The sequence below is a fragment of the Rhinolophus sinicus genome, chromosome 14, assembly GCF_057876585.1.
Source record: "Rhinolophus sinicus isolate RSI-liver-muscle chromosome 14, RSI-T2T, whole genome shotgun sequence".
NCBI lineage: Eukaryota > Metazoa > Chordata > Mammalia > Chiroptera > Rhinolophidae > Rhinolophus > Rhinolophus sinicus.
In genome coordinates this window covers 3,665,559-3,690,493 of record NC_142514.1, presented here as the reverse complement: position 1 = coordinate 3,690,493, position 24,935 = coordinate 3,665,559, and the positions used below count along the sequence as shown (strand labels likewise).

General features: G+C 54.6%; 1 protein-coding gene across 4 annotated transcripts in view; it reads left to right on the top strand.

Annotated features, from left to right (window-relative positions):
* CHD5 (chromodomain helicase DNA binding protein 5) overlaps positions 1-24,935 on the top strand; it is a 62,044-nt gene that overhangs the window by 28,859 nt on the left and 8,250 nt on the right. For 3 of the 4 annotated variants that reach the window (XM_019746695.3, XM_019746694.3, XM_088790065.1), the window contains 25 exons: positions 719-850; positions 935-1,043; positions 2,260-2,451; positions 2,533-2,733; positions 5,442-5,579; positions 5,659-5,780; positions 6,576-6,749; positions 7,148-7,289; positions 8,384-8,515; positions 9,771-9,888; positions 11,114-11,238; positions 12,299-12,530; positions 12,715-12,825; positions 13,143-13,315; positions 13,998-14,172; positions 14,663-14,755; positions 14,971-15,059; positions 15,362-15,495; positions 15,947-16,091; positions 16,490-16,649; positions 18,495-18,574; positions 18,813-18,945; positions 23,698-23,787; positions 24,409-24,546; positions 24,813-24,921. In XM_019746695.3, coding sequence (XP_019602254.1) covers positions 719-850; positions 935-1,043; positions 2,260-2,451; positions 2,533-2,733; positions 5,442-5,579; positions 5,659-5,780; positions 6,576-6,749; positions 7,148-7,289; positions 8,384-8,515; positions 9,771-9,888; positions 11,114-11,238; positions 12,299-12,530; positions 12,715-12,825; positions 13,143-13,315; positions 13,998-14,172; positions 14,663-14,755; positions 14,971-15,059; positions 15,362-15,495; positions 15,947-16,091; positions 16,490-16,649; positions 18,495-18,574; positions 18,813-18,945; positions 23,698-23,787; positions 24,409-24,546; positions 24,813-24,921 — 3,447 coding nt within the window. The remainder of the gene's footprint in view (positions 1-718; positions 851-934; positions 1,044-2,259; positions 2,452-2,532; positions 2,734-5,441; positions 5,580-5,658; positions 5,781-6,575; positions 6,750-7,147; positions 7,290-8,383; positions 8,516-9,770; positions 9,889-11,113; positions 11,239-12,298; positions 12,531-12,714; positions 12,826-13,142; positions 13,316-13,997; positions 14,173-14,662; positions 14,756-14,970; positions 15,060-15,361; positions 15,496-15,946; positions 16,092-16,489; positions 16,650-18,494; positions 18,575-18,812; positions 18,946-23,697; positions 23,788-24,408; positions 24,547-24,812; positions 24,922-24,935) is intronic. The other variant, XM_074334185.2, reaches the window with a different exon arrangement.

Here is a 24,935-nt window from a genome sequence, read left to right as displayed (position 1 = left end):
TTGAGAAAAAAAAAAAATCCATCAGTTTCCATGGTGACTGGGGATTGGTCTTTCTCTTAATGGTCCCCAGGCTCGTCGCTGCCACTGCCACTTCGGGGAGCCATATTCCCGGCCCTGCAGTGCTTCTGGGCTTGGTCCCGATCAACTCAGGTTGGGTGGGAGGCCCCAGGCCCCTCCCAGCATCCAGAATCAAGCTGCAGTGCATGGTGCTTCTCTGGAGCATGCTGCTGTGTTGCTGGCTTGGTCATCAGGTCCCCGTGTCTCCGGGGGCGCCAGAAGAGGGCGCTCCACCTGCAGGAATCCTGTCCGTGTGTGCTTTGTGGAGACTGCCCTGCCAGGGTGGGCGCCACTCTAGGCCTTTGACTTCTTAATTAGAAAACAAAGACCCCTGGTCAGGGGAGAGAACTGTCCAACTCAGAAGTTCAGAGTTTTGGTGTCCACACACCATGTCAGGATGCCAACCAGGGGTGGACGCTGGCTCTGCTCCTCCGTGAGCACAGCCTCCCTGCCGCTCCCTCCCTCCCTCTCACTAGCTGTGTGGCCTGGGGCAAGCCGCCTCCTCTCTCTGCCCTTCTGTGCCCTCCTGCCTGGGGCCAGGGTTCCAGGGAACAGTGGGAGTGGGGGGTTTGCACCTTGCAAGGTGCACTTCCTGGACTCTTCACTCTGGCTGCCGCCCGAGTGACCCGCCCCCCTCTCCCATGTGTCTGCTGTGTTGCAGCTTTGACAAAAAGGGGGACGTGCACTACCTGATTAAGTGGAAAGACCTGCCCTATGACCAGTGCACCTGGGAGATTGACGACATCGACATTCCCTACTACGACAACCTGAAGCAAGCCTACTGGGGCCACAGGTGGGCCGCTGGGCCGGGCCGTTCCCCAGGGCACGCCTCCTGCAGCCTGAGCTTTGCTCACCTGCACCCCATGCCCTTCCCCAGGGAGCTGATGCTGGGAGAGGACGCCAGGCTGCCCAAGAGGCTGGTCAAGAAGGGGAAGAAGCTCAAGGATGATAAACAGGAGAAGCCACCGGACACACCGATTGTGGATGTGAGCAGGGGACTGGGGGGGGCAGGGCAGCATGGTGGGCCACCAAGGCCTGTCACCCTAGGCTTGGCTGCGGGGCCAGTTATGTTCTCCAGCAGACTCTACCTTGGGCCTTCATGGCCTGTGCAGTCGGGGACTTGCCAGGGGCCCTGCAGTTCAGACCACTAATGCCAGGGGCACCCGATGGGATTGAGGATGACAGGGCCCAGCTCTTCCCTGCAGGGCAGAGCTCATACCCTGGGGTCTTGGTCCCCCAGCCTCAGGAAAAGGGGCAGCTCTTAGGGGATTGAGGCCTTGGCTTCCTGTGCGAGTTGAAATGTGGGTTATCCTTGCTCAGACTGGGGGGAGGGGGTGCAAATAGTCTCTGCTTGGCTCATGAATTTACATTACTTTAGATGAGCTAATTACCAGGGTTTAGATCAAAAAGCCTCTCTAACTTCAGGGGCACCACAACTGTTATGTGAATTACACATCATTCTTACCTGTTCACTGGGAGGAGACCCCCAATTTGCCCCTGGGAGTTTTGCACTTGTCAGAGTGGAAGGTTGACTTTTATTCATTTAGCAAACCTCTCTGGGGTGTCTGCCAGCATCTGGTCCTAGGCTGGCCCTGCGGGGACAAGGGCCCTGGCCCCGTTTCGAGAAGTGCCCATCTCCCAGGGACCCATGGCGTGTACATACAGAACATGGGGGTTTGGCCTGGGACTGTGGGATGCCAGGGCAGTGGAATGGGTCTGGATATCAGGAGGACTTCATGGGGGAGGTGGCTTTGAGCTGCAGGATAAAAGAGGTAAGGAGGGTGATGTTCTGGGTCAAGCAGAAGAAGCACCCTAGGCGTGCATCAAACGAGTGCTGAGTAAATGCCCCCTGTATCCCAGGCACTGTATGGGACTCAGAGGGAGCAGTGCTGATCAGGACCAGCGTAGTGCCCGTAACCTGGGCTCAAAGTCAGAGAACCTAACAATTGGGAAACTGCCCAGATAGGAGTAGCACTGGGCTGCCATGGTAGCACGCAGTGGGAACATCTAAGCCAGGCTAGGAGTCAGGGAGGGCTTCTTGGAGGAAGAGGCGTTCCAGCTGAGACCTGAAGGATGATTAAGTTAGCAGGAATGAGAGAAGTGGGAAGACAATTCCAGGCAGAAGAAACTGTGTGCAGATGGCAGGCTGGGCTCTGGTGGCCCATGATTCAGGGTGTGTCTGAACCTTTGCCTTCCCGGCAGCCCACGGTCAAGTTTGACAAGCAGCCGTGGTACATCGACTCCACGGGTGGCACGCTGCACCCATACCAGCTGGAGGGCCTCAACTGGCTACGCTTCTCCTGGGCCCAGGGCACCGACACCATCCTGGCTGACGAGATGGGTCTGGGCAAGACGGTGCAGACCATCGTCTTCCTCTACTCCCTGTACAAGGAGGTGCGGGCTGGGCGGGCGGTGGGGAGGGGGCCGGCCCTGGCCTTGGGCAGGCAGCCTCACGGCATCTGTCTCCCCATCCAGGGGCACTCCAAGGGTCCCTACCTGGTCAGTGCGCCCCTGTCCACCATTATCAACTGGGAACGTGAGTTTGAGATGTGGGCGCCCGACTTCTATGTGGTCACCTACACGGGGGACAAGGAGAGCCGCTCTGTGATCCGGGAGAACGAGTTCTCCTTCGAGGACAACGCTATTCGCAGTGGGAAGAAAGTGTTCCGCATGAAGGTGAGCACCCCTCTTCCCGGGGGAGGACCCTGGAGAGGTGCCTGGTCTGTCCCGTGGACACAGGGCCCTGAGGTCCATCCCCTCAGGGTCTCTCTGCGCTGGCGACTGTGGGGGCCAGCGGCTGGCAGAGTTACGAGCTGTGTCCGTGTCCTGGGGCTGCTGAAACAAAGCACCACAGACTGGAGGTGGGGGTGTAAAACAGCAGAAACTCACTCTCTCCGAGTTCTGGAACCAAGTCTGAAATCAAGGTGTCGCAGGGTCACGCTCTCTCTGAGGACTCCCAGGGAGGATCCATCCTTCCTGCCTCTTCCAGCCTCTGGGGCTGCAGGCATTCCTTGGCTTGTGGCATCACTCAGGCTGTGCCTTGACTGTCACATGGCAGTCTCCCCTTTGTGTCTGTGTCTCAGGAAGACACCAGTATTGGATTTTAGGGCCCATCCTACTCCATTGTCCTCATCTTAACCAATTACACCTGCAAAGACCCTGGCTCCAAATAAGGTCCCAATCTGCAGTTCTGGGTAGATAGGAATCTTGGGGGGACACGGTTCCACCCTGTACACCAGCTGTGTGACCTCTGGCAAGTCATTCTGTGCCTCCATCTTCTCTGTAAACTGCACATAAGTGATCCACTGCACAGAGCCATGGAGGGTTGAATGAGTAGGCCCTCCCAGACTTCCTGTGTGCATGGCTCACCAGGGGCCTTGCTGAAGGGCAGCTTCCAGTCCAGCAGCTCCAGTGGGGGCCTGAGGCTGCACAAAGTCCCAGACACTTCTGGTCCCCGGACCACACTTGGAGAAGCACTCCGGACAGTGCCTGGCCGCGGCGGGCCCTCGGGAATAGTGCTCAAGCTGTCTGCAGTGCAGGGGCTGGCGGGTGGTGGGTCATCTCCTGGGCTCCTCGGAGTTGCTTACGCAGTTTCTCCACTGGCTCAGAACAGTTGTGGCCCCAGAGATGCCCAGTGACTGTTGAATGAGGGGGTGATTTAGTGATCCCGGAGGTGACTGTGGGCCAGTTAGTCACAGAACGTCGCTGAGCTCACACTGGGGTCCTGCCATAGGCTGGACTCTCCACAGACACAGCTCTTATTTATTTTTAAAACTTGTGGTAAAATACACATAAACATAAAATTGACCATCTTAACCATTTTCAAGTGCATAGTTCAGGGGCATTAAGTACATTCACACTGTTGTACAACCACCACCACCATCCGTCTCCAGAACCCTTTTATCTTGCAAAACCCAAACTCTGTCCCCATTAAACACTCACTCCCCTCCCCCAACCCCTGGCAGCTTCCATTCCGCTCTCTGTCTCTGTGCATTTCGCTACTCTGAATACCTCATAGAGTAGAGTTGCACAGTATTTGTTCTTTTGTGACTGGCTTATTTCACTGAGCATAATGTCCTCAAGGTTAATCCATGCTGTCACATGTGTCAGAATCTCCTTCCTTTTTAAGGCTGAATAATATTCCTTTGTACAAATAGACCACGTGTCATTTATCCATTCCTCTGCCTGTGGACATTGGGTTGTCTCCACCTTTTGGCTATTGTGGATAATACTGTGAACACAGGTGTGCAAATATTCGTTCAGGTCCCTGTTTTCTCTTCCTTTGGGTCTATGCCATAATTGCTGGAACATATGGTAATTCTCCATGTAATTTTTTGAGGAATAGACTTAGCTCTGTTAATCCTCACAGCATTCCTTCTGTGGACGGCATTGCTCCCTTTTCACAGGTGAAGAGACTGAGGCTGGAGGTTAATTAACTTGACTAAGGTCTAGCTCAAAAGGGCAAGGCTGGGTGCAAACCCAGGCACCGCCTCTAGGCAAATCCTGTGCCCCGAGGCTCCCCTCTGCCCGTCTCTGATCCCTTCCTACGGGGTTGCTGGAGGGCCAGCTTCGTTTGGCTAGGACGGACTCCATCATGTGTGAGGCCCAGTGCAGAACGAAATACAGGAAATGGCTTTTCCTTCTGTGGTCTCTCTCTTGACCTGCCCTGCTATTTTTTTTATTTGCTGATGTTGTGTTTCCTCAGTTGGGGGATACTTGCGGGGTGAGCACCCCCTCCTCCATGCCCAGCCCTGGCAGGGGCGGCAGTGTTCCCTCGTTGGGAAGGGGGCTGAGGAACTGCCCCAGGGAGGGGGGGGCCTGTGCTCCGTGCTCCCGGCACACACACCATTGTTCCACGGGCCTTGTCTTACAAAACAGATTCAACAGTAACATTATTAAGAATTTCAAATCAGAACTGCAGAGCACTAAGCCCTAAGTGTGAGGTCTCCTTCTCTATTTGAATCCTGGCTCTGCCATTTGTGGGCCATGGGGACCTGGGGAAGTTATCCAGCCCGAGACCGCATGAGCTGTAGCTGGGGACAGTGACAACATAGCTGGACTGGCTTGTGAGCATGAGAGAAGTGTAAGTGAGGACGAGGCACAGGACCTGCCCCACGCAGCCCGTTCCGTACGTGGCAGCTCTTGCCATTCTGAGTGTAGTGATGGCGGTAGCTCCATTCTCAGAAGCACCTCTCTCGGGGATGGTGAGTGCTCTGGGCCTCGGCTGAACCCTCTGCTCATTGGCCAGTGTCTTCTTCTCAGTCGCAGGGGCTCCCTGGGGTCCCTGGGTGTTCCTGTCCATGTGTCCTCCTCACCTCTGTCTCTGGAGACCTTGACCCGCTTGCCTCCCAGCTCTGTCCCCAAAGGCCCCTCTTTCCCTCCAGAAAGAAGTGCAGATCAAATTCCACGTCCTGCTCACGTCCTACGAGCTAATCACCATTGACCAGGCCATCCTGGGCTCCATCGAGTGGGCCTGCCTCGTGGTGGACGAGGCCCACCGGCTCAAGAACAACCAGTCCAAGGTAGGCGGTGCTGACTGGGCCCGAGCCGCCCTGCGCGGGCTGCCACTGCGCCCCCTCACGGCCCCTGTTCTCCCCTAAGTTCTTCAGGGTCTTGAACAGCTATAAGATCGATTACAAGCTGCTGCTGACGGGGACGCCCCTGCAGAACAACCTGGAGGAGCTGTTCCATCTCCTCAACTTCCTGACTCCAGAGCGGTTCAAGTGAGCCAGCGGGTCTGGCCGAGAAAGCGGGCGGCAGGGCAGCAGGTGGCCAGGGTCCATCCGCGGGGATGCCCGCTGGGCCTGGATTTCTCATCAGTAAAATGGGAGTGTTAGCAGTGCCTACCTCAAATTACCTGCATGGAGGGGATGTGGCACCAGCACAGGCAGAGAACTCTAGAAAAATCCTGACTTTTCCTCAGCTCTGCCCTAGATGACCTCTGGGGTCCTCCAGGGCTCCTGTCGCTGTGCCTACTCCCCTGGCTCATTTCTTTCCCTCCGCAAAGACCTAAAGTGACCACATGGGCAACAGAGGGGGACAAAGACTGAGTGCTGGTCAGCGGAATCTCCTTCCCTGGCCTCCTTGTCTTCACCTAATCCCCATTTTCCTGCTCAGAATGGGGGTTTCAGGTGGGAGTGCTGATTCTGGAATCAGGATATATAGATTAGAGGGTAGTCTGAGCCATATAGCCTTGGGCACCCATCAGCCTCAGTTTTCTTATCTGTAAAATGGGTGAGTGCGTCCGAGAGCTCATGTCCAGGATGGCTTTGTGGCTACAACGGTATTGTGTATGGCTGAGAGCTGTGATGTGTGGGTGACACAGGCAGAGATGGAGACTGAAAGGACACCCAGGGCAGGGATCTAGCCTCAGAGCCCCTGTTTTTCCTGTGACCCTCTGGCAGGTGGCAGGGGGCTGGCTGGCCGCTCCCTCACCACAGTCCTGACTTCCCCTGCAGAGGGGCTTTGGCCTGCTCCCGTCTCCTGCTTTTGTCTCTCATCCGAGCTCTTTGTTGCAGCAACCTGGAGGGTTTCCTGGAGGAGTTTGCTGACATCTCCAAGGAAGACCAGATCAAGAAGCTGCACGACCTGCTGGGGCCGCACATGCTGAGGCGGCTGAAGGCTGATGTGTTCAAGAACATGCCGGCCAAGACCGAGCTCATCGTCCGCGTGGAGCTGAGTCAGATGCAGAAGTGAGTGGGGGCTCGGCCCATGGGGGCCTGCCCTGGAGCAGCCCGCCGCACCCTCCCTGGGCTTGTCTCCTCGGCCACCCTTCCCCAAAGAGCCCCCACCTGGCCTTCCTGGGCCATTTCCCAGGTGGGTGGGAGGGCTCTTCAGCCTTGCTGAGGCCCTTTTGCACACACTTCCTTCTTGAGGCCTTTTTTCCGATTTCAATGACCAGGGTCTTGGGCTGCCTGAGTTCTCCCAGTGTCCCCAGCAACTTGCTCGGTGACTCCAGGCTGTGGCTTCACCTCTCAGGGCTGCCCTTGTCTGTCTGTAAATGGGTGCTTGGCCCCCGCGCCCAGCCTCCCTGCAGAGGCCGGTGTGGGCTGGGTGTGTGCAGCTGCCTCTCCTTGGTGTCCCGCTGCAGGAAGTACTACAAGTTCATCCTCACGCGGAACTTCGAGGCGCTGAACTCCAAGGGGGGCGGGAACCAGGTGTCGCTGCTCAATATCATGATGGACCTGAAGAAGTGTTGCAACCATCCCTACCTCTTCCCGGTGGCTGCCGTGGTAGGTCCCGTGGCTGCTGTGGGAGGACCCGTGGCTGCCGTGGAAGGATCCCTGTGGCCATCGTGTTAAGTGTCCTTGGCTGCCATCGTGCCCCTGGCTGCTGTGGCAGGTGCTCAGGTCATCAGGCCCCAGTCCTTCCTGAGTATGAGGACCTGAAGGTGATGTGAGTCCCCATTGTTCCAGAAGTTTCTGAAAGCCTGCTTCTGTCCACTGCTTAGGCAGGATCTCTCCTTCCGTTGCCCTTCCTTGTGACCCATAAAGTAATGGGGGCAGTGGGTCACCCCAAGGTCCCCCCAGGCCAGGGTTCTGAGGGCTGACCTGGCTGCACTCAATCGCCAAGGGAATCGGGAAGGCCCCGGGGGAGAGACTGGACCCTGGATTATACACCGAGCTCTAGCCCTGTGGTCTCAGGAAAGTTAAGTCCTCTCTGAGCCTCAGTTTTTCCTCTATAAAATGGGACAATAATAGCACTTACCTGGAAGGGTGAGGACCAGACGAGGTGGTACACATAAAATGCCCTCACAGAGAGCCTGGCACATCAGTTCTCAGGAAACGTTAGCCAACGTCATCATCATCTCTGCTCTTCTGGTTCTGATTTAAACCCTCCACAGTTTACCCCTGCCCTCAACAAAAAGGCCAGTGCAGAGTCAGGGGTGGGAGGCCGTGCTCTGGGTGAGCCCACATTGCTCTCACAGCTCTGGCATGGCAGAGGCCTTCTCACTGACCTTCTACCCAACTGGGGTTCAGGGGTCAGCCTTGTTTGGATGGGGCCTACAGTGATTGCGGAGACCAGGCCACATTCCTACTGGGAAAGCTGGCTTAGCAGAATGCTCGCTGTGTCAGTTGTCATTCACTGATGTCTCTGGTCCTGGTGGAGTGCCAGCAGCAGGGAGACAGAGGGCAGGGCCGGCAAGTGTGAGCCCTGCCTGGGACCGTGGTGCTGGGTGTGTATGACCTCTGCCCCTGCTGAGCTTGGCCTGACCTGGGCGTGGGCTTGGTGCTTAGCCCTTGTCCGTTCCTAGGGGGCCTCTTTGGTGCAGAGCCATAGAGGAGAGGGTGCCCCCCCCATGCTCCACCTTCTGCCGTGTCTACAGGAGGCCCCTGTCTTGCCCAATGGCTCCTATGATGGCAACTCCCTGGTCAAGTCTTCAGGGAAGCTAATGCTGCTCCAGAAGATGCTCAAAAAACTGCGGGATGAAGGGCATCGTGTGCTCATCTTCTCCCAGGTGAGTTACTGCCAGGTGGCTGCCTGGCCTCTCCCAGCTCCAATTCCACCCCCCGCAGAGGGCCTTCTGCCCCTGGTGGCTGAGGGCACCACCTGCTGGCAGCCCCTCAGGGCTGGTGCTGTTTCCTTGTGTGTTGCATGTCAGGTCATTCCTCGGTGCCCTGGCATGACACAGCCAAGGAAAGCTGGCTGGGTGCCAAGCTCAAGGCACTCAGGCCACACTGGTTATACAAACCACCTGCCTCTTAGGGTGTGCTCCTGAAGCAGTGTAGAGCCTGCCTTCGTGTCCTGGCTGGTATGATAGCCCCACCCCTCACGTCTGCAGTCTGGCTTCTCGTGAACATAGGGCCCTGGAGTTGGTTTGGGAAGAGCCTTGAGGTGGGGGCCGCTCCAGGGGGCCCTCTCTCCAGCCCAGTCCTGAAGTTTGCATTTCCAGCATTGCATTTGGTTGGTCAGAGGCAGGGCTAGCAGCTGTTAAGGTTTGTGCATCTGTGCACTCAGTGTTCCTTCATCCCTTCATACATCAGGCTCTGTGCTAGGCACGGGAGGAGGCATGGCCCTGTCCTCAAGACACTCATAGTCTATATGGGAGTCAGGGTAAAGAGACAGTTATCTGACCCTGTGGTTAGTTTTGTGACAGAGGTCACAGTTGATGGTCCTGTAGGGTCCTGGTGCTAACAATGCTTCCTTATGGGGTGACTGGCTCAAAGCCAGAGGCTGGGATGTGGCTCCTGTGTGCACAAAAGTCAACTGGAAACAGCTGCTGCCACGAGCAGCCCTGAGCCCACCCTCGGCCTGTAGCAGGCCAAGGAATCTGGGGAAAGCTGACCAAGGCTGAGACTGTTGGCTGGCCTGAAGATGAGATCCACAGTGCCCCCAACCCCTTTGCCAACATAAGACATGATTCTGGGCTGAGGCCTCGAGGGACGAAGTAGAGGGAACTGTACAACCCCTAGAAATGAGCACAGAGGGAAAGTCGCAGACAGAACCCTCCCATCCAAAAGGACCCTACAAACCCAATTCCAAAACTCATGGCAAAATCGAATGTAAAGACATCCCACAAAACATTAAGTAGAACCCAAATTAAATGAATAATAGAAAAAGACTTTATATAAACATGCTGCCTGGGACCCACCTGTCTCCTCACTCAGCAGGGTGCTCTGTCCTCCCCCACCTGTCGTGACGTCCCTGCCCATGGCCCTGGTGGGGGGGCCTTGCTCTTTGGCAGCCCCTCAGGCAAACCATGTCCCTTGCAGATGACCAAGATGTTGGACCTCCTCGAGGACTTCCTGGAGTATGAGGGTTACAAGTACGAGCGGATTGATGGTGGCATCACAGGAGGCCTCCGGCAAGAGGCGATCGACAGATTCAACGGTATCCCACCTTACCGAGGGGTTTTTGAATGGGACCTCATGAAAGCGGACCCGTGCTTAGGTCCTAAAAGCTGCCCCTTAGTTTTATGCTAAAAGGAGTTCATTCCATGGAACCTTCAGAGGGCCAGCAGGGTGCTAAGGGGCCCAGGTAATGACACCTGCTCAGAACTGAAGCACAAGGAGAAAGGCAGAGGGGGAGAGAGGTATCACCTCTGTTATTAATGAAGCTGGTGCCAAGGGGCTGGCTGCTCCTGTGGGCTTCTCATATTGACACCAGATAAACCACTAGTAACAAGTGGTGTAGGACAGAGCTGAGTGCAAGCTCCCTGTAGGCCTAGAGGACTGAGAGAGGAAGAGGCAAGGCTACACTCCCACACTTGCCAGTCTGCTCTTTGAGGGCGGAGAGGCCAGCAGCGAGCTCTTAGTGAAGGAAGCATGTGCAGTGGGGAAGTGTCAGCTGGACCGGTGCCTCTTCAGTGGCACATTTGCAGCAGTTAGCCCCGGGCTCTTTCCCTGGGGCTCGTGGCCTTTTCCTGGCATCCACCCTCAGAACAGGGCTGGGGCCCCACTGCCCAAATGCCCCAAGCAGCAATTTCTGTTGCCCACTTATGTCAGATGTAAAGCAAGTACAACACATCTAGACATGGCCCCGGCCACACATGCAAGCGGGAGTGGCTGAAGCTTCGGGCAGATCGGGACCTGTTTGTAGCTCTAGTGGGTGCTGTGGTCAGTCCCAGGTCACTTAATGAAGGGCCCCGATGGGCCTCAAAACCAGTCAGAATTGTGTGGGGCGGCCCGGGCCCTGGAGCTGTGACCCTGAGTGGTCCTGGCCGCCTTGACGGCATCATGGGCTGGGGGAGCCGGGAGGGCTCAGAGGACCTAGCTCTCCAGGGCCTCATCAGGGGCTCTGTCCGTATTTACTGACTGCAGTGTGGTTTTTGCTCATCTGGCCTTAGGAAGTTGACTTCCTTCTCATTCTGGCTCTTCCTGTTGGGCCAGGGCTCAGAGCCCAGCTGGCTAAGTGGGGCTCAGGTGGGCTGCTGTCCCCACACTGGACTCAGGCCCCCTCTGGCTTCACTGAGTGCAGGTTTGGCCCTTGTCTGTAATGGGGTTACAGTTCATACCCCTGCTTTCCACTTGTCTCCCCTCCTGCCCTCCTGTCTGCCGTCCACCTCTCCCCACCCCCACCTCTCTGGGTTTGCCCCTTACCCACCCCTCTTCTTCAGCCCCTGGGGCCCAGCAGTTCTGCTTCCTCCTCTCAACCCGGGCGGGTGGCCTGGGCATCAACCTGGCCACGGCAGACACAGTTATCATCTACGACTCAGACTGGAATCCGCACAATGACATCCAGGTCTGTGGCTCTGACACCGAAACCCCCTGGGCTCCTCACCGCCCCTAGTTCTGTGGGCCTCACCCGCCCAATGTCTCAGGACTTCACCTTCTCCTGGGCCAGCCCCGGGGATTCTCAACCCCAAGATGAGCCTTGGGAGGTGAGTGGAGGCTTTGCCTGCCCCTCTAGCGCCTTATTGTACAAAGGAGGAAACAGGCCCAGAGAGGGCAGGGGATGTGTCCAAGGACACACAGCAATCTGGTCTCTGTCCCATCACCCTCAGGACCAAGACTATGGAGGGGAGCAGGATGAGGGAGTCAGTCCTGAGACACTGGGGGGGTCAGTTTGGGAGGGGACAAGGAGAACAGAGTGGGGGGACAAGGCCTGTTGGAGGCTTGGGAGAGGGAGAGATGGAGGAGGGGGCAAATGAAGCTGATGAGGGAGGATGGGAAGGTTGGGGGGCTAGAGGTTGTGGGAGCAGAGATATACTCTGATGTCCCCTGGCCACCCCACTTGGGGCTGGGACACACACACACACATATTGAACACTCACGCTCTTAGGGGGAACACAAACATATCTCAGGCACAGGTGTGTGCATCTATGCCCAGTCACCCACACAGATAATTACATTGAGTCACATCGTGCAGGGACCCACTGCACAGGGCCTCAGGCATGTCCTCGTCACACAGGGCAGCTTCCGGGCCTCGCAGCCCTCGCATGGTGGCTGTGTGTCTACAACACGTGGGCTTGCAGTCCCATTACTGGCTCACTCCCAAGGAGGTGCAGCCCCCGTCTCCCCATCACCACCGTGAGTCCCATGTGCCTTTGTTACATCCAGCCCACTGCCCCTCACAGCCCCCTGCACACCTGCACAGGAGCCCAGGCCCACATGAGACTACACACAGTCAGGAAGTGAGCACAGCGAGCCTGGTGCGTGCCCATCTGCACACAGTCTGCGGCCCATCCCACGCAGAACACGCTCACGAGCACACTGGCACGCCCCCACCCCCCATGTGGCGCCTGGCCCTGGGCCCCAGCCCTCGGTGGCGCCCTGAGTGCTGAGCTGCAGGTCACCTCCAGGCCTTCAGCCGAGCCCACCGCATCGGGCAGAACAAGAAGGTGATGATTTACCGCTTCGTGACGCGGGCCTCAGTGGAGGAGCGCATCACGCAGGTGGCCAAGCGCAAGATGATGCTGACGCACCTGGTGGTGCGGCCTGGCCTCGGCTCCAAGTCGGGCTCCATGACCAAGCAGGAGCTGGACGACATCCTGAAGTTTGGCACAGAGGAGCTCTTCAAGGACGACGTGGAGGGTGGGTGTCCAGGGCCACAGAATGTGGGGGAGCTGCTTCAGACACCCCACCCCAGGGCCTGCCCCAGCCCCCAGCCTCTCTCGTCTGCTCCTGCCTCCCTGACTGCTGGCCAGGGTGGGCAGGGCCAGGGCGGTGACTCGGTGCTGCCCCCCAGCCCTGCAGCCCCTCCGCCTCTGCCTTACAGGTATGATGTCCCAGGGCCAGAGGCCCATCACGCCCATCCCTGATGTCCAGTCCTCCAAAGGGGGCGCGCTGGCTGCCAGCATGAAGAAAAAGCACGGCAGCACCCCGCCAGGTAGGGGCCAGTCCAGCCCCCAGTTCCTCCTGTGCGTTGGCGGCTGCCCCTGGAGAGGAAGGGGTTCCCCTCACTCTGCTTCACCCGCTTGTGTTTTTTGGGCTTCGTTGCCCACCCCCCTGGACTCCCACTTGCTTGCCGGTGGACGGCCGTGGGTGGGCAGTGGGGTTGTTACAGTGTGGCTTCCGCACTCGGGTCACCATGCTTCTCTGCTGCAGCCCCTGTCAGCGACTGGGAAGAACCATGGTCAGCAGTCTGTCCCGGTGGGACCCCGCGGCCCCGTCTGTCCCCCCACTCTGCACCCTGTCTGCCCCCAGGTGACAACAAGGACGTGGAGGACAGCAGTGTGATCCACTATGACGACGCGGCCATCTCCAAGCTGCTGGACCGGAATCAGGATGCCACGGACGACACGGAGCTGCAGAACATGAACGAGTACTTGAGCTCCTTCAAAGTGGCGCAGTACGTGGTGCGCGAGGAGGACGGCGTGGTAAGCCCTGGGCCCCGCCCCGCTCCGTCCCGCCCCGCCCCGCGCGGCTCCAGCCCCGCCCCCGCCCCGCCCCCACCACAATCCGCTGATCCTCTTGCATACAGCCCTGTCCAGGGGTCTGGCATTCAAGCCCTTCCCAGCCCTGCCCAGTGCCCCTCCGCTCTGTGCCTCAGGGCCTGTATCAGGCCCCCCCACACTCCATCTTCCAGGACACGCCTGCGCTCCACCCACTGCACCTTTTTCCTTTTCCACCCCCAAAGCCCCATTGTCCCCCAAAGCCAGGGGTCTCTCCCAGGGGGCCTTCTCCACTTCCTCCTCAGCTTCCACGCAGACCCTGGGTGCTAATTGATCTTTTGTGTGCCGGTTCTCCTTTTGAAACCGGGAGTCCCCTGAAGGCAGGGGTGGGGCTTATTCCACTCTGTACCCCAGTGCCTGCACAAGGCCAGGAAATACTTGGGGAGTGAATGAATGAATGAATGAATGACTGTGACAGGGGCAGGAAGAGGGAGGCAGCTGGCACTGGGGTGACCAGGGAAGGCTTCCTGGAATAGGCAGGCTTTTCAGTTTGTTCTTGAGCCCCTAGAAGGTGAGGTGTGGTGGAATTAGCATGAGGCTTCCCTGGGGGAAGAGACGCCCACCAGCTGGCCCCCCATTATTGAGTCCCTTGGCTCCTGTGTCCCAGGAGGAGGTGGAGCGGGAGATCATCAAGCAGGAGGAGAACGTGGACCCCGACTATTGGGAGAAGCTGCTCCGGCATCACTACGAGCAGCAGCAGGAGGACCTGGCCCGCAACCTGGGCAAAGGCAAGCGCATCCGCAAGCAAGTGAACTACAACGACGCCTCCCAGGAGGACCAGGGTGAGTGTGCAGGCTCGGGAGGGCTGCATGGTGCCCGAGGGCCAGGGCCTGGTGGGCAGGATTCTGGCCTGTTGGAGAGGGCATCGCATGGCAGGAAGCCCTGGGGGCAGGACAGCAGGAGCTGTGGGGGAACGGCCTGAGCTGGGAGGTTTCCTGGAGAAGGGGGGCTTGGGGACAGGTGTGGGGTGTTGGGTGTTTGGGGGACAAGGTGGGTAGTGGTCCAGTGACTTCACTGCCAGGGTGTGACCTTGTGCAAGCCTCAGTTTCCCCCTCTGTAGAACACGGATGAGGTAGTCTAACGCCCTGGGAAATAGTGTCAGGTTGGTGGGATTATTAAGTGAGCTCACGGGAAGAAGTACGTGGTGGCCATTTTCATTGTCACTGCTTTTGGGCTGGGGTGTGGGGCCTTGGCGTGGCCCAGAGTGTGGAGGCCTCGGGGTGGGCTTCTGCTTGCACAGCTCATTCTGCACCCCTCTGCCGGGCCCCCCAGAGTGGCAGGACGAGCTCTCGGACAATCAGTCTGAATATTCCATTGGCTCTGAGGATGAGGACGAGGACTTTGAGGAAAGGCCGGAAGGGCAAAGTGAGTCTCAGTGCTGGTGACCGTGGGCTGGGGCCCAGGCCATGTGTCGGGGAGCTAATGGCCAGCGGGGGTACCCCCAGGGGCATCAGGACAGATTCGAGGGCAGCTTCGGAGATCATCCTGAGGGGTCCCACTGTCCTGGGGGAGTTGGTGGATGGGATGGGGGCAGGATGCTCTGGGCCCCTCTGAAAGGCTGTGGCGGGACTGCTCCCCAGGTGGTCGGCGACAATCCAGGAGGCAGCTGAAGAGTGACAGGGACAAGCCCCTGCCACCTCTTCTTGCCCGCGTTGGTGGCAACATCGAGGTGGGGCCCAGTTGCACCCCCACATTCCACCTCCCCTTCCTGATTTATCTTGTCCCCCTCAGACAGAGAGCTCACCCCTGCTGCTACCCCTGGGGTATGGAGAACAGTCAGGAGGCGGGAGGGCTGGGTCCTGCCCAGGGTCACATGCCAGGTAGAGGTGGGGCTGAGACAGATGCGGGGTCTGGGCGCCACCTTCTGTGTCCTGTCCGAGCTGGAGGCGCCTGCCCTCTCTGTGTCCCCTCCCTGCCTCCTCCCCTTATCCCTGAGTTCTCTGCCCCCCACCCGCTCCCTGCCCTGCCCAGGTGCTGGGCTTCAATGCCCGACAGCGGAAGGCGTTTCTGAATGCCATCATGCGCTGGGGCATGCCCCCCCAGGACGCTTTCAACTCCCACTGGCTGGTGCGGGACCTTCGAGGAAAGAGCGAGAAGGAATTTAGGTAAAGGGGCGGAGTTGGTGGCCCAGGGTGTGGCCGCCCACCCCAGAGTGGGCAGGCTCCAGATGTGCGAGCCAGCACGACGGGCAGTGTTTCTGCTCCCACCAGGCTATGGGCGTCCAGAAAATTAACTGCCGTCTGGTCCTTGGGGGCTGGGGTCCAGGCCTGGGCAGGGCTGATTTACAGAAAACGCTGGGTAGCCACCTCTGCCAGGGCAGCTGGTGTGAACGGGGGCAAGAAGGATCTGGGTTACCCAGGGCAAAGGCCGTCCTAAGAGGTTCCCCTGCCAGGGGAGGCCCCCTCTGTCCTTCCCTGGGGGCCTCAGGCAGCAGGCTTGGTTGGGAGGCAGGTGATGGATGATAATCCCAGCCAGGAGGTCCCTGGGGGTCCTGCCAGCCCTCATAGAGGGTCCTTGCCCCCCAACTCCCTGAGCCCCAGTCCCCCCCCACCCCAGAGCCTATGTGTCCCTCTTCATGCGGCACCTGTGTGAGCCGGGGGCTGATGGCGCGGAGACCTTCGCGGACGGCGTGCCCCGGGAGGGCCTCTCGCGGCAGCACGTTCTCACCCGCATCGGAGTCATGTCACTAGTTAGGAAGAAGGTGGGTGAGTCGGCCTTATCTGGGCCCTCCCTGGCACATTCCCGCGGCCCTGGCGTGCTCCTGCAGGGGGTCAGTGGGCAGAGGACAAGTGCTGGGCCACACAGCTGCCTGGGGTCTGAGCCAGGCCAGAGGGATGGCCCCCAATGCCTCTCTGGATGGGGGTTGGGGGGGAGGGGCAGGAGGCCAGGATGACGGGCCACAAGGCAGAGGACATGGAAACGGATTGGGGTGGGGTCTGGAATATGGGTTGTGGTTAAAAGTACATCTGGCTTGGCCAGCCTCATGCAGAGGTGGCATCTACCCCAAGCCTGGGACACCCCCAGTCCCACTGGCAGCTCTGAGGCCCTCACAACTGAACTGTGACCACTTTCCTTCTTCCTACCCTCCCACTGGACCAGGTTCAGGAGTTTGAGCACGTCAATGGGAAGTATAGCACCCCGGACTTGATTCCTGAGGGACCCGAGGGCAAGAAGCCGGGCGAGGTCATCTCCTCGGATCCCAACACGCCAGTGCCTGCCAGCCCTGCTCACCTCTTGCCCACCCCACTGGGCCTGCCAGGTCTGGACTCGGACAAGTGGGGCCTGGCACCTGGGTCATGGGAGGCGGCACGGCCCTAGGAGACCCTGAGTCCTCTGCACACCCCGCAAAGGATAGGCTCCCTTCCCCCTGGAGCTTCTGCCTGCAGAAGTGCTGCTCTGCTGAGACTTTTTCTTTTCAGTGACAGCTTTGAGATATTATTCACGTACCACAACATTCAGTCTTTAAAAGTGTACTATTCGGTGGTTTCTGGTATATTCACAGGAATGTGCTGCCATTGCTTCTATCTAATTCCAGAACATTTTCCTCACCCCCCAAAGACACATGTACCTGTTAGCGGTCACTCCCCATATCTCCTCCCCCCAGCCCCCAAGGCCCTGGCAACCACTAATCTACTTTCTGTGTCTACGAATTTGTCTGTTCTGGGCATTTCATGTAAATGAAATCATATAATACCGTGTTTCCCTGAAAATAAGACTGGGTCTTACATTAATTTTTGCTCCAAAAGACACATTAGGGCTTCTGTTCAAGGGATGTCCTCCTGAAAAATCATGCTAGGGCTTATTATTTTCCAGTTAGGTCTTATTTTCGGGGAAACATGGTAGCTGGTCTTTGTGACTGGCTTCTGTTACTCAGCACCATGTTTTCAAGGTCCGTCCGTGTTGGAGTGTGTGTCAGCGCTGCGTTCCTTTTTATGGCTGAGTAACATTCCATTTTGTGTGTACACCACGTTTTGTTCGTCCGTTCATCAGCCGATGGGTTTGGGGTTGTTTCTTCTTTCTGGCTCTTGTGAATAATGTTGCTATGAACATTGGTGTTCAAGTTTTTATGTGGACATGGGTTTTCTTTTCTCTTGGGTTGATAGCGAGGAGTGGAATTGCTGGGTCACACGGTATAACTTTTTGAGGAACTGCCAAACTGGTTTTCACAGTGACCACACCATTTTACTGACTCAGTGTCTGAGGGTTCTAGTTTCTCCACATCTTCTCCAGCACTTGTGATCTTGACTTTTTGCTTCAGGCCATCTTAGTGGGTAGGAAGTGGTTCTCATTGTGGTTTGGCTTTGCATTTTTCTGAAGGCGGAGGCAGTGAGCATCTTCCAGTGTACAAACGGGCCATTCAGACATCTTTGGAGAAAGGTCTTTTCAAATCTTTCGCCCATCTTTAATTGGGTTATTTGTCTCCAAGTATCTTATTAGTGATCCATGTATTTATATGGGCAAAGGACCTCTCTGGCTGGGGCAGACCTATCTCCCCCAGGTGACAGGTGAGGCCCTGAGAGGTTTGGAGCCTCAGAGGTCATCCTGCTTCTGGGCACAAGTATGCCCTCTGGAGGTGGGCACTCCTGGGTTTGCTTCCCGGCCCTCCCTGTGTAACCTTGGGCAAGTCATACCCTGTAAGCCCTATTTTCTTTTCTGTGATATGGGTGGGGTAGTGCCGACCTTCCAGGGCTACTTGGAGCACACGAGTCATTGGCACTGGCAGTGTGTTGGGAACTGGTTTGGGGTGGAGGAGACACATGGCCAATCAGCTGGCCTGAAAGTCGGCTCACCCGGGATCCTGGCTCCCAGTCCAGGCCTGCACCCATCTCGCTTCCAGACGGGAGGCCCCCTGGGTGTCCAGCCTTGTCCTGTCAGCCCTTGCTTTGGCCTGATTGGGGCCAAGGTCCTCCAAGGATCCCCACATTGCAGGCCTTGTGTCGGGTCTCTGGCTCACCTGGGGGTTCTGTCCTTCTCCTGGAGGTGCCTGGCCCAGACGGGGCCTCCTGAAGGCCAGACCCTACCTGTCCTCTCTGGCATCCACTTCCTGCCCTCTCCCTGATCCCTGCCTGAGCCCAACTGTCTCACCTCTTCCTTGATCTTTCAGACAAAATGGAAACCCAGCTGGGCTACATGGATGAGAAGGAGCTGGGGGTGCAGAAGCCAAAGAAGCCCCCAGAAATCCAGGTCTGGAAGATGCTGGTATTTGGGTCCCTGGTGGATGTGGGGCGGGTTTGGGTCTGGGGGCCTTCTCAGGTCTCACCCAGAACTTCTGGCTTCAAGTTTAGACCTCGGGGTCTGGGGATACAGATTAGAAGCAACAATGGGAACCAGGAGAGTGGGTCCCCAGCCCAGTGCCGGTTCCCTGCCTTTCATTCGTATTGCGGCCCCAGGCCCTGCAACTCCCCTAGCCTGTCTTCCGTAGGTCCTGCCAACTGCCCTGGACAGAGTGGACGGTGAGGACAAGCACGAGAGCTCAGAAGGCCAGGAGAGGGCCCGAGAGGAGCGACTGCAGGAGATGGACAAGGCCCAGCTGTCCCCAGAGCAGCTGCCAAAAGGTGCGGGCTTTCCTCGGGCATCCACCCAAATGTAGTCTCTGCCCTCCTCAGCCTTGGGCCAGGGAAGGCTGGCCAGGCTGTGCCTCATTCCATCTCCCCCTGGCTGAGTGGGGGACTGTGCACTGCTCTGTCCTAGCACCAGAGGCCCCAGGATGAGGGGAGAGCCAGGGACTGAGCTCTCCGCTGTCACTTTTCCCAGGTACACAGTTTGCGGGTTAGTGGGCTTTCTTTTTCTTAGTGATTTCTAACTCAGTTTGCATTGTGGTCTGGAAACGTGAGTCTGTATGAGACTGTTGCTATATGATATTGTCAAAATCTGCTTTCTGGCTTAATGTGGTCAGATTTTGTAAATGCTCAGGTGTGCTTGAAAGAACACCTGTTCTCTAATTTTGGGTGTAAGGTTCCAAATATATGTAAGGTTCCAAATATGGGCATTAGATAATGCTTGTTAATTATGTTGTTCAAATATTTTATATACTTACTCATTTTTGATTTGCATTGTTCAGTCATGTCTGAGAGACTTGTGTTAAAATCTTTCACTATGGTTGTGGATTAGTCTCATTCTCCTTGTAAAGCCAGATTTTGCTTCATATTGTTTGAGACTAGGTTGTGAGGTGCATATTGGTTCAGGATTTTTATATTTTTCTGAAGAAGTGTGCCTCTAATTATTATGTAATGACCTTCTTTTCCCTCCTGATACTTTTTACTTTAAGGTTTATTTAGGCTGATTTGGATTAATCTTACTTTTGTTTGGTATACACTCAGTATATGTTTCTAGCCCTATAGTTAAAAAAAGTATATATATATATATATATATATATATATATATATATATATATATATATATATAATATTGTATTATATTATATTATGTTATATTAACTTTATTATTATATAATTCATATACCGTACACTTGACCCATTTAAAATGTACCATTCAATTGTTTTTAGTATATTCACAGAGTTGTGTAACCATCAGCAAAATGAATTTTAGAACATTTCCATCACTCCCAAAAGAAACCCCGTACCCACTAGCAGTCATTCTCCATTTCCTCCTCCCGCCAGCCCCTGGAAACAGTAATCTACTTTCTGTCTCTATGGATTTGCCTATTCTGGACATTTCATATAGATGGAATTGTAAAATATATGTCCTTTTTTATCTGGCTCCTCTCCCTTAGCATAATGTTTTCAAGGTTCATCCATGGTGTGGCATGTATTGGTACTTCATTTCTTTTTATGGTGGAATAACCTTCTATTGTATGGCTATACCACATTTTATTTATCCATTTGTCAGCTGATGGACATTTGTGTTGTTTCTGAGTTTTTGGCTATTTTGAGTAATGCTTCTGTGAACGTTTATGTACATGTTTTTGTGTGGACATAGGTTTCAGTTCTTTGGCTATATACCTAGAAGTGGGATTGTTGGATTGTATGGTGACTCTATGTTTAATATTTTGATTGTTTTCTATAGCAGCTGCACTATAGCAGTTTTACATTCTCACCAGCAATGTGTGAGGGTCCAATTTCTCAACATTCTCGCCAACACTTATTATCTGTCTTTTTTATTATAACCATCCTAGTGGTTGAGAAGTGGTATCTCATTGTGGTTTTGATTTGTATTTCCCTTATGCATAAAGATGTTGAATATCTTTTCATGTGCTGATTGGCCATTTGTGTATGTCTTTGTTGGAAAAATGTCTTTTCAGATCTTTTGCCCATTTTTAAATTAGACTATTTGTCTTTTCAGTTTTGAGTTGTAAGAGTTCTTTATAAATACATGTATCTTATCAGAGATATGATTTGCAAGTATTTTCTTCCATTCCTTCATCTATAATCTATCTATGTAATAATGTTATAGGGATATCGCTTGTAAACAGTTTGTTATTTTTAATCATAGAATCTCTACTTTTTAGCTGGCAAGTTTAATCTCTTTACATTTATTGTAATAGCTAAATATTTGGATAAATTTTTACTGTCTTATTTTGTGCTTTATATTATTACCCTTGCCTTTTCTTTTTCCCCCCCTTTTCCTGCCATCTCTTGGATTGATCAAATTTTCTTTATATTTACCTTTTCCCCCTCAACTCCTTTGGAAAGTTTATAGTCAATTCTATTTTGTAATTCTGAATTGTTTGCATGTATCCCTTCTGAATACTGTCAGGACTGTAGACAACTTCAGTTCTAACCCATTTCCTTTCCTTCTTCCCTTCTTCCAAGTGCTGTTGCCCAGTGTTTTCATTTCAATTTGTTTTAATTCCCTAAATTTGTTATTATGCTTATTCCTAAATTTTTAATCCTTATTGAGATCTTCCCACATTCTTAGCAGTTTTGTGTTTGCTAATTTGTTCATCATTGCTTTGTTCAGTGTCCTTCTTCCTAAAATACACCCTTGGTGCTTTCAGCAAATTTCTGTGAAGGGCAGATTTTCTCATCGTGTGTTATTTTTCCTTTACTCTTGAGTAATAGTTAGCAAAATTCGTGGCGGGAGAGGGTTATCCCCTCACCACTGAAAATGTTATTCCTTTTGTGTTCTGGCTTCTATTACACCGCTGTGAAAGACTGCTCTGAGGGTAATTGTTGCTCCTTTAGGAAATCTGCCTTTTCTATCTTTTCTAACATTGAAAAACCACTTTTTAAAAAATTTATTTAGGTGTTCTTATTTATTTTTCAATGATAGTTGACATTCAATATTATTTTATGTTAGTTGAAAGACCACTTGTAAGATAGTCTGTTTGTCTTTGGTGATGTGCTCTCTCACTGAAATGATTTTTTTTTTTTTATGCTGCTTGCGACTATGATTCTTATTATTGTCTTTCATTGATTACAGGCAGATTCTCAGTCCGCTGCTCTTTGAATATTACTTTGTCCCATTGTTTTTTCCTATTACTCATCGATTCCTTCATTCATTCATCCAGTCCATGTTTATGGAAGGCCTGCTGTGTGTTGGGTGCTGTCTTAGGCTTTGGGGGCACAAAAATGAACCCAACGAGCAAAGCTATCACATGGAATTGGATTCTAGTGGGGAGACGGGGAAACAACAATAAACAGAAGTATGTCTTGTTTGACAACAGGCTCCAAATGCACTGAGGAAAAGAAAGCAGGTAAAAGTTAGCAAAAGGTGGGCTGATGTGTCTTTCACGGCTTGTGCTTCTGTTGTTGTTCCCTCTCTCTCTGCAAGGCTTTAGGAGTCTTCTTCAGATCTAGCTTCAGTTTGCACTTTCTTTATCTAGCTGTTTTTAATCTACCCATCTGTCTTATTTTCTATGGCTGCTAACCAAAATATTACAAATTTAGCATTTGTTAGTTCTGAGACGTGTGAGTCAGAAGCCTAGCATGGTATGTCTGGGTTCTCTGCTAAGGTTGTGTAAGACTGAAATCAAGTTCTCATCTGGAGGCTGGAGGGAAAATTGACTTCCAAGCCCATTCTTGTTGTTCGTTGACTTCGGCTCCTTGGGGTTGGAGGACTGAAGCCTCGTTTCCTTGCTGGCTGTCAGCTGAGGGCTGTTCTCTGCACCTAGAAGCGGCCCATATTCCTTGCTTTGGGCCCACTCCATCCTCAAGCCAGGAATGGTACGCCGGCTGCCCTCATGCTTTGAATCTCTGAGGTCTTTTTCTGTGACTGGTCTGAGAAGATCCTGCTTTTAAAGGGCTGGTGTGATGAGGTCAGGGCCACCCAGATAATCTCCCTCTTTTAAGGTCCCCCGTGCCCCACACATGACGTGCTCACAGGAGTAGAATCCAGCTCGTCCACAGTCCTGAGTCTTGTTTTTCTTGTGGATTCTCTTCCTGTTTCTCTCTCTGGCAGGTGGATAATTGTTTTCTAAGTTTTGGTTGGGTGCATCTTCATCAGGAATTGTTTTTATCCATGGGATCCCATGTCACCTGGGTAATGGGAATGGTCTACCCTCCCACCCCCCACGCCCCATTTCCAGGAGCCCTGGGCCCACCAATCTCACTGGTGGTTTCGCTGGTCTGGGACCAGTGTTTATGGCACTCTCTCTGCTCATGGTGGGGACAGCTCAGATTGCACAGCCCGCACGACCTTTGTGTTGGGTTTGGAGCCCTCATTGGAGACGTCATGCCCCCAGATTCCACGTGGGAGCCCGGCTCCTCTGTGTGGCCGTGGGCTGGTGGGCAGAACTTTCTCTCTCTCGCAGAGAGCTCAGTGGTTGGAGGGTGTTGGTTTAATTCCAGTTGTCTGCGTCTCTGGGGCTCGAGGCCTCCTTCTTCCTGTCTGGGTGTCGAGACACAGCCGAAGCCTCCAGATCTCGTCCTGGTACCCACTCACCCCCGCCAGGCCTGGCTTCTGCTTCTTGAGCTTGTATTTTCCCTTCATTTATGGCACCTGACAGTTTTCCTTTTCTTCTTGGGAGCTCACATGTGCGTGTGTTCAGTGTGATAGAGTTTGCCTGATATTTCTGGGTATTTGTAAGAAGGGTTCTGTGTTAACAGCAGCCTACCACGTTGCCAGAACTTCCAGTGTTCTGGTTATCATTGTGGTAGGGAGGATTTTGAGACGGTGCCTTGAGGAGTTTGGGGAGGGGGTGCTGCTGGAATGGGGGTGAAAGAGAAGAGGTAAGGCGATGATGGGTGGTGGGGGTGCTCTCCTTGATGGCACCTGTTGGACTCTCGAGTAAAATGATGGGCAGTGTTCTGTGCATGGCTGAAGCAGAGTTGGAAAACCACCAGCCCGGAGTCCCCTCTGCCCTTCTGGGACCCCTCCCAACCTCACCAATACCCTTTGTCTTACAGAAGAGATGTTTCCAGAGAAGGAGAAAATTCTGGACAAGCTGGAGCTAAGCTTGATTCACAACAGAGGGGATGACAGCGATTTCAGGCCAGGTTTGGGGCTCTTGCGTATGCTCTGTCCTGTGTCCCTTGGTTTCTTGGGGGTGCCATCTGGACCATGTTGGGCCTCCTGCAGTCTCCTGGGCACCATCTCCTCGGCCCTAGGCCCTGATTGGAGCTAATGGGTGGGAATCTGGACTCGCCAGCCCTTTAGGGGACAGACCCCCTCTCCCTGTCCTGACCCCTCCTGTGGCCCCAGTCCACTCCAGGAGGAAGGATTGCTGGCTGTAGAGCTTGGCCTGCAGCATTTGGGGCTCAGCTGGAAGCCTTGTGTACCTCTAGGTCCTGGAATGTTCTGGAACGACCATCCTCCAATCAGACCCCGAAAGCTACCTTCCTTGAACTTAAGCTGCACTTTTCACAGTGCTCTCCCCTTGTTCCCCGTGTTCCTTACTTGGTGGGGAAGGGGCACCTGGGCAGGGAGCCAGCTCTACCTACGCAGATGGAGAGAGAGGGCTACTCGGGTGTCCGTTTAAAATCCCCGTTGGCCGTTAGCCCCTGGAAGATGGGGAGATGTGTTTCCCGCTTGCCTTTGGGGCCCCAGCACTTGGCGGAGAGAGGCCCCTGGGCAGTGCCTTTGGATGGATGAGTGAATGTGGGTCTGTCCTGCCACAGATGATAGCAAAGCTGAAGAGAAGGAGCCCATTGAAATGCAGCAAAATGGTGACAGAGAGGAAGATGAAGAGGGGAAGAAGGAAGACAAGAATGGGAAGTTCAAATTCATGTTCAACATCGCAGATGGTGGCTTCACAGGTATCGGGGTGGCTGGTGGGCCGAGAGCTGGGGTGGTTGGTGCCACAGGCTTCCTGTCTGTGTGGGTCCTGGGAGTCTGGGCAGGTGGTCGTTTTATACTAAAGTGTGAATGGTTGATAAACATCCCCTGTATAACCTTTCCTAGTGACATTGGAACTGAGCCTTCAGGGGTGGGAAGATGGCAGGTAGTGAGGGAGAGGCTGTGCTAGGCCCACCCCTGGGAGGTGCTGGGGCATCTCATTCTGCTCCCCTTGGTGGCTTCCTAGAGCTGCACACACTGTGGCAGAATGAGGAACGTGCCGCTGTGACCTCGGGGAAAATCTACGACATCTGGCACCGGCGCCATGACTACTGGCTGCTGGCAGGCATTGTGACGTATCCTTGGCCAA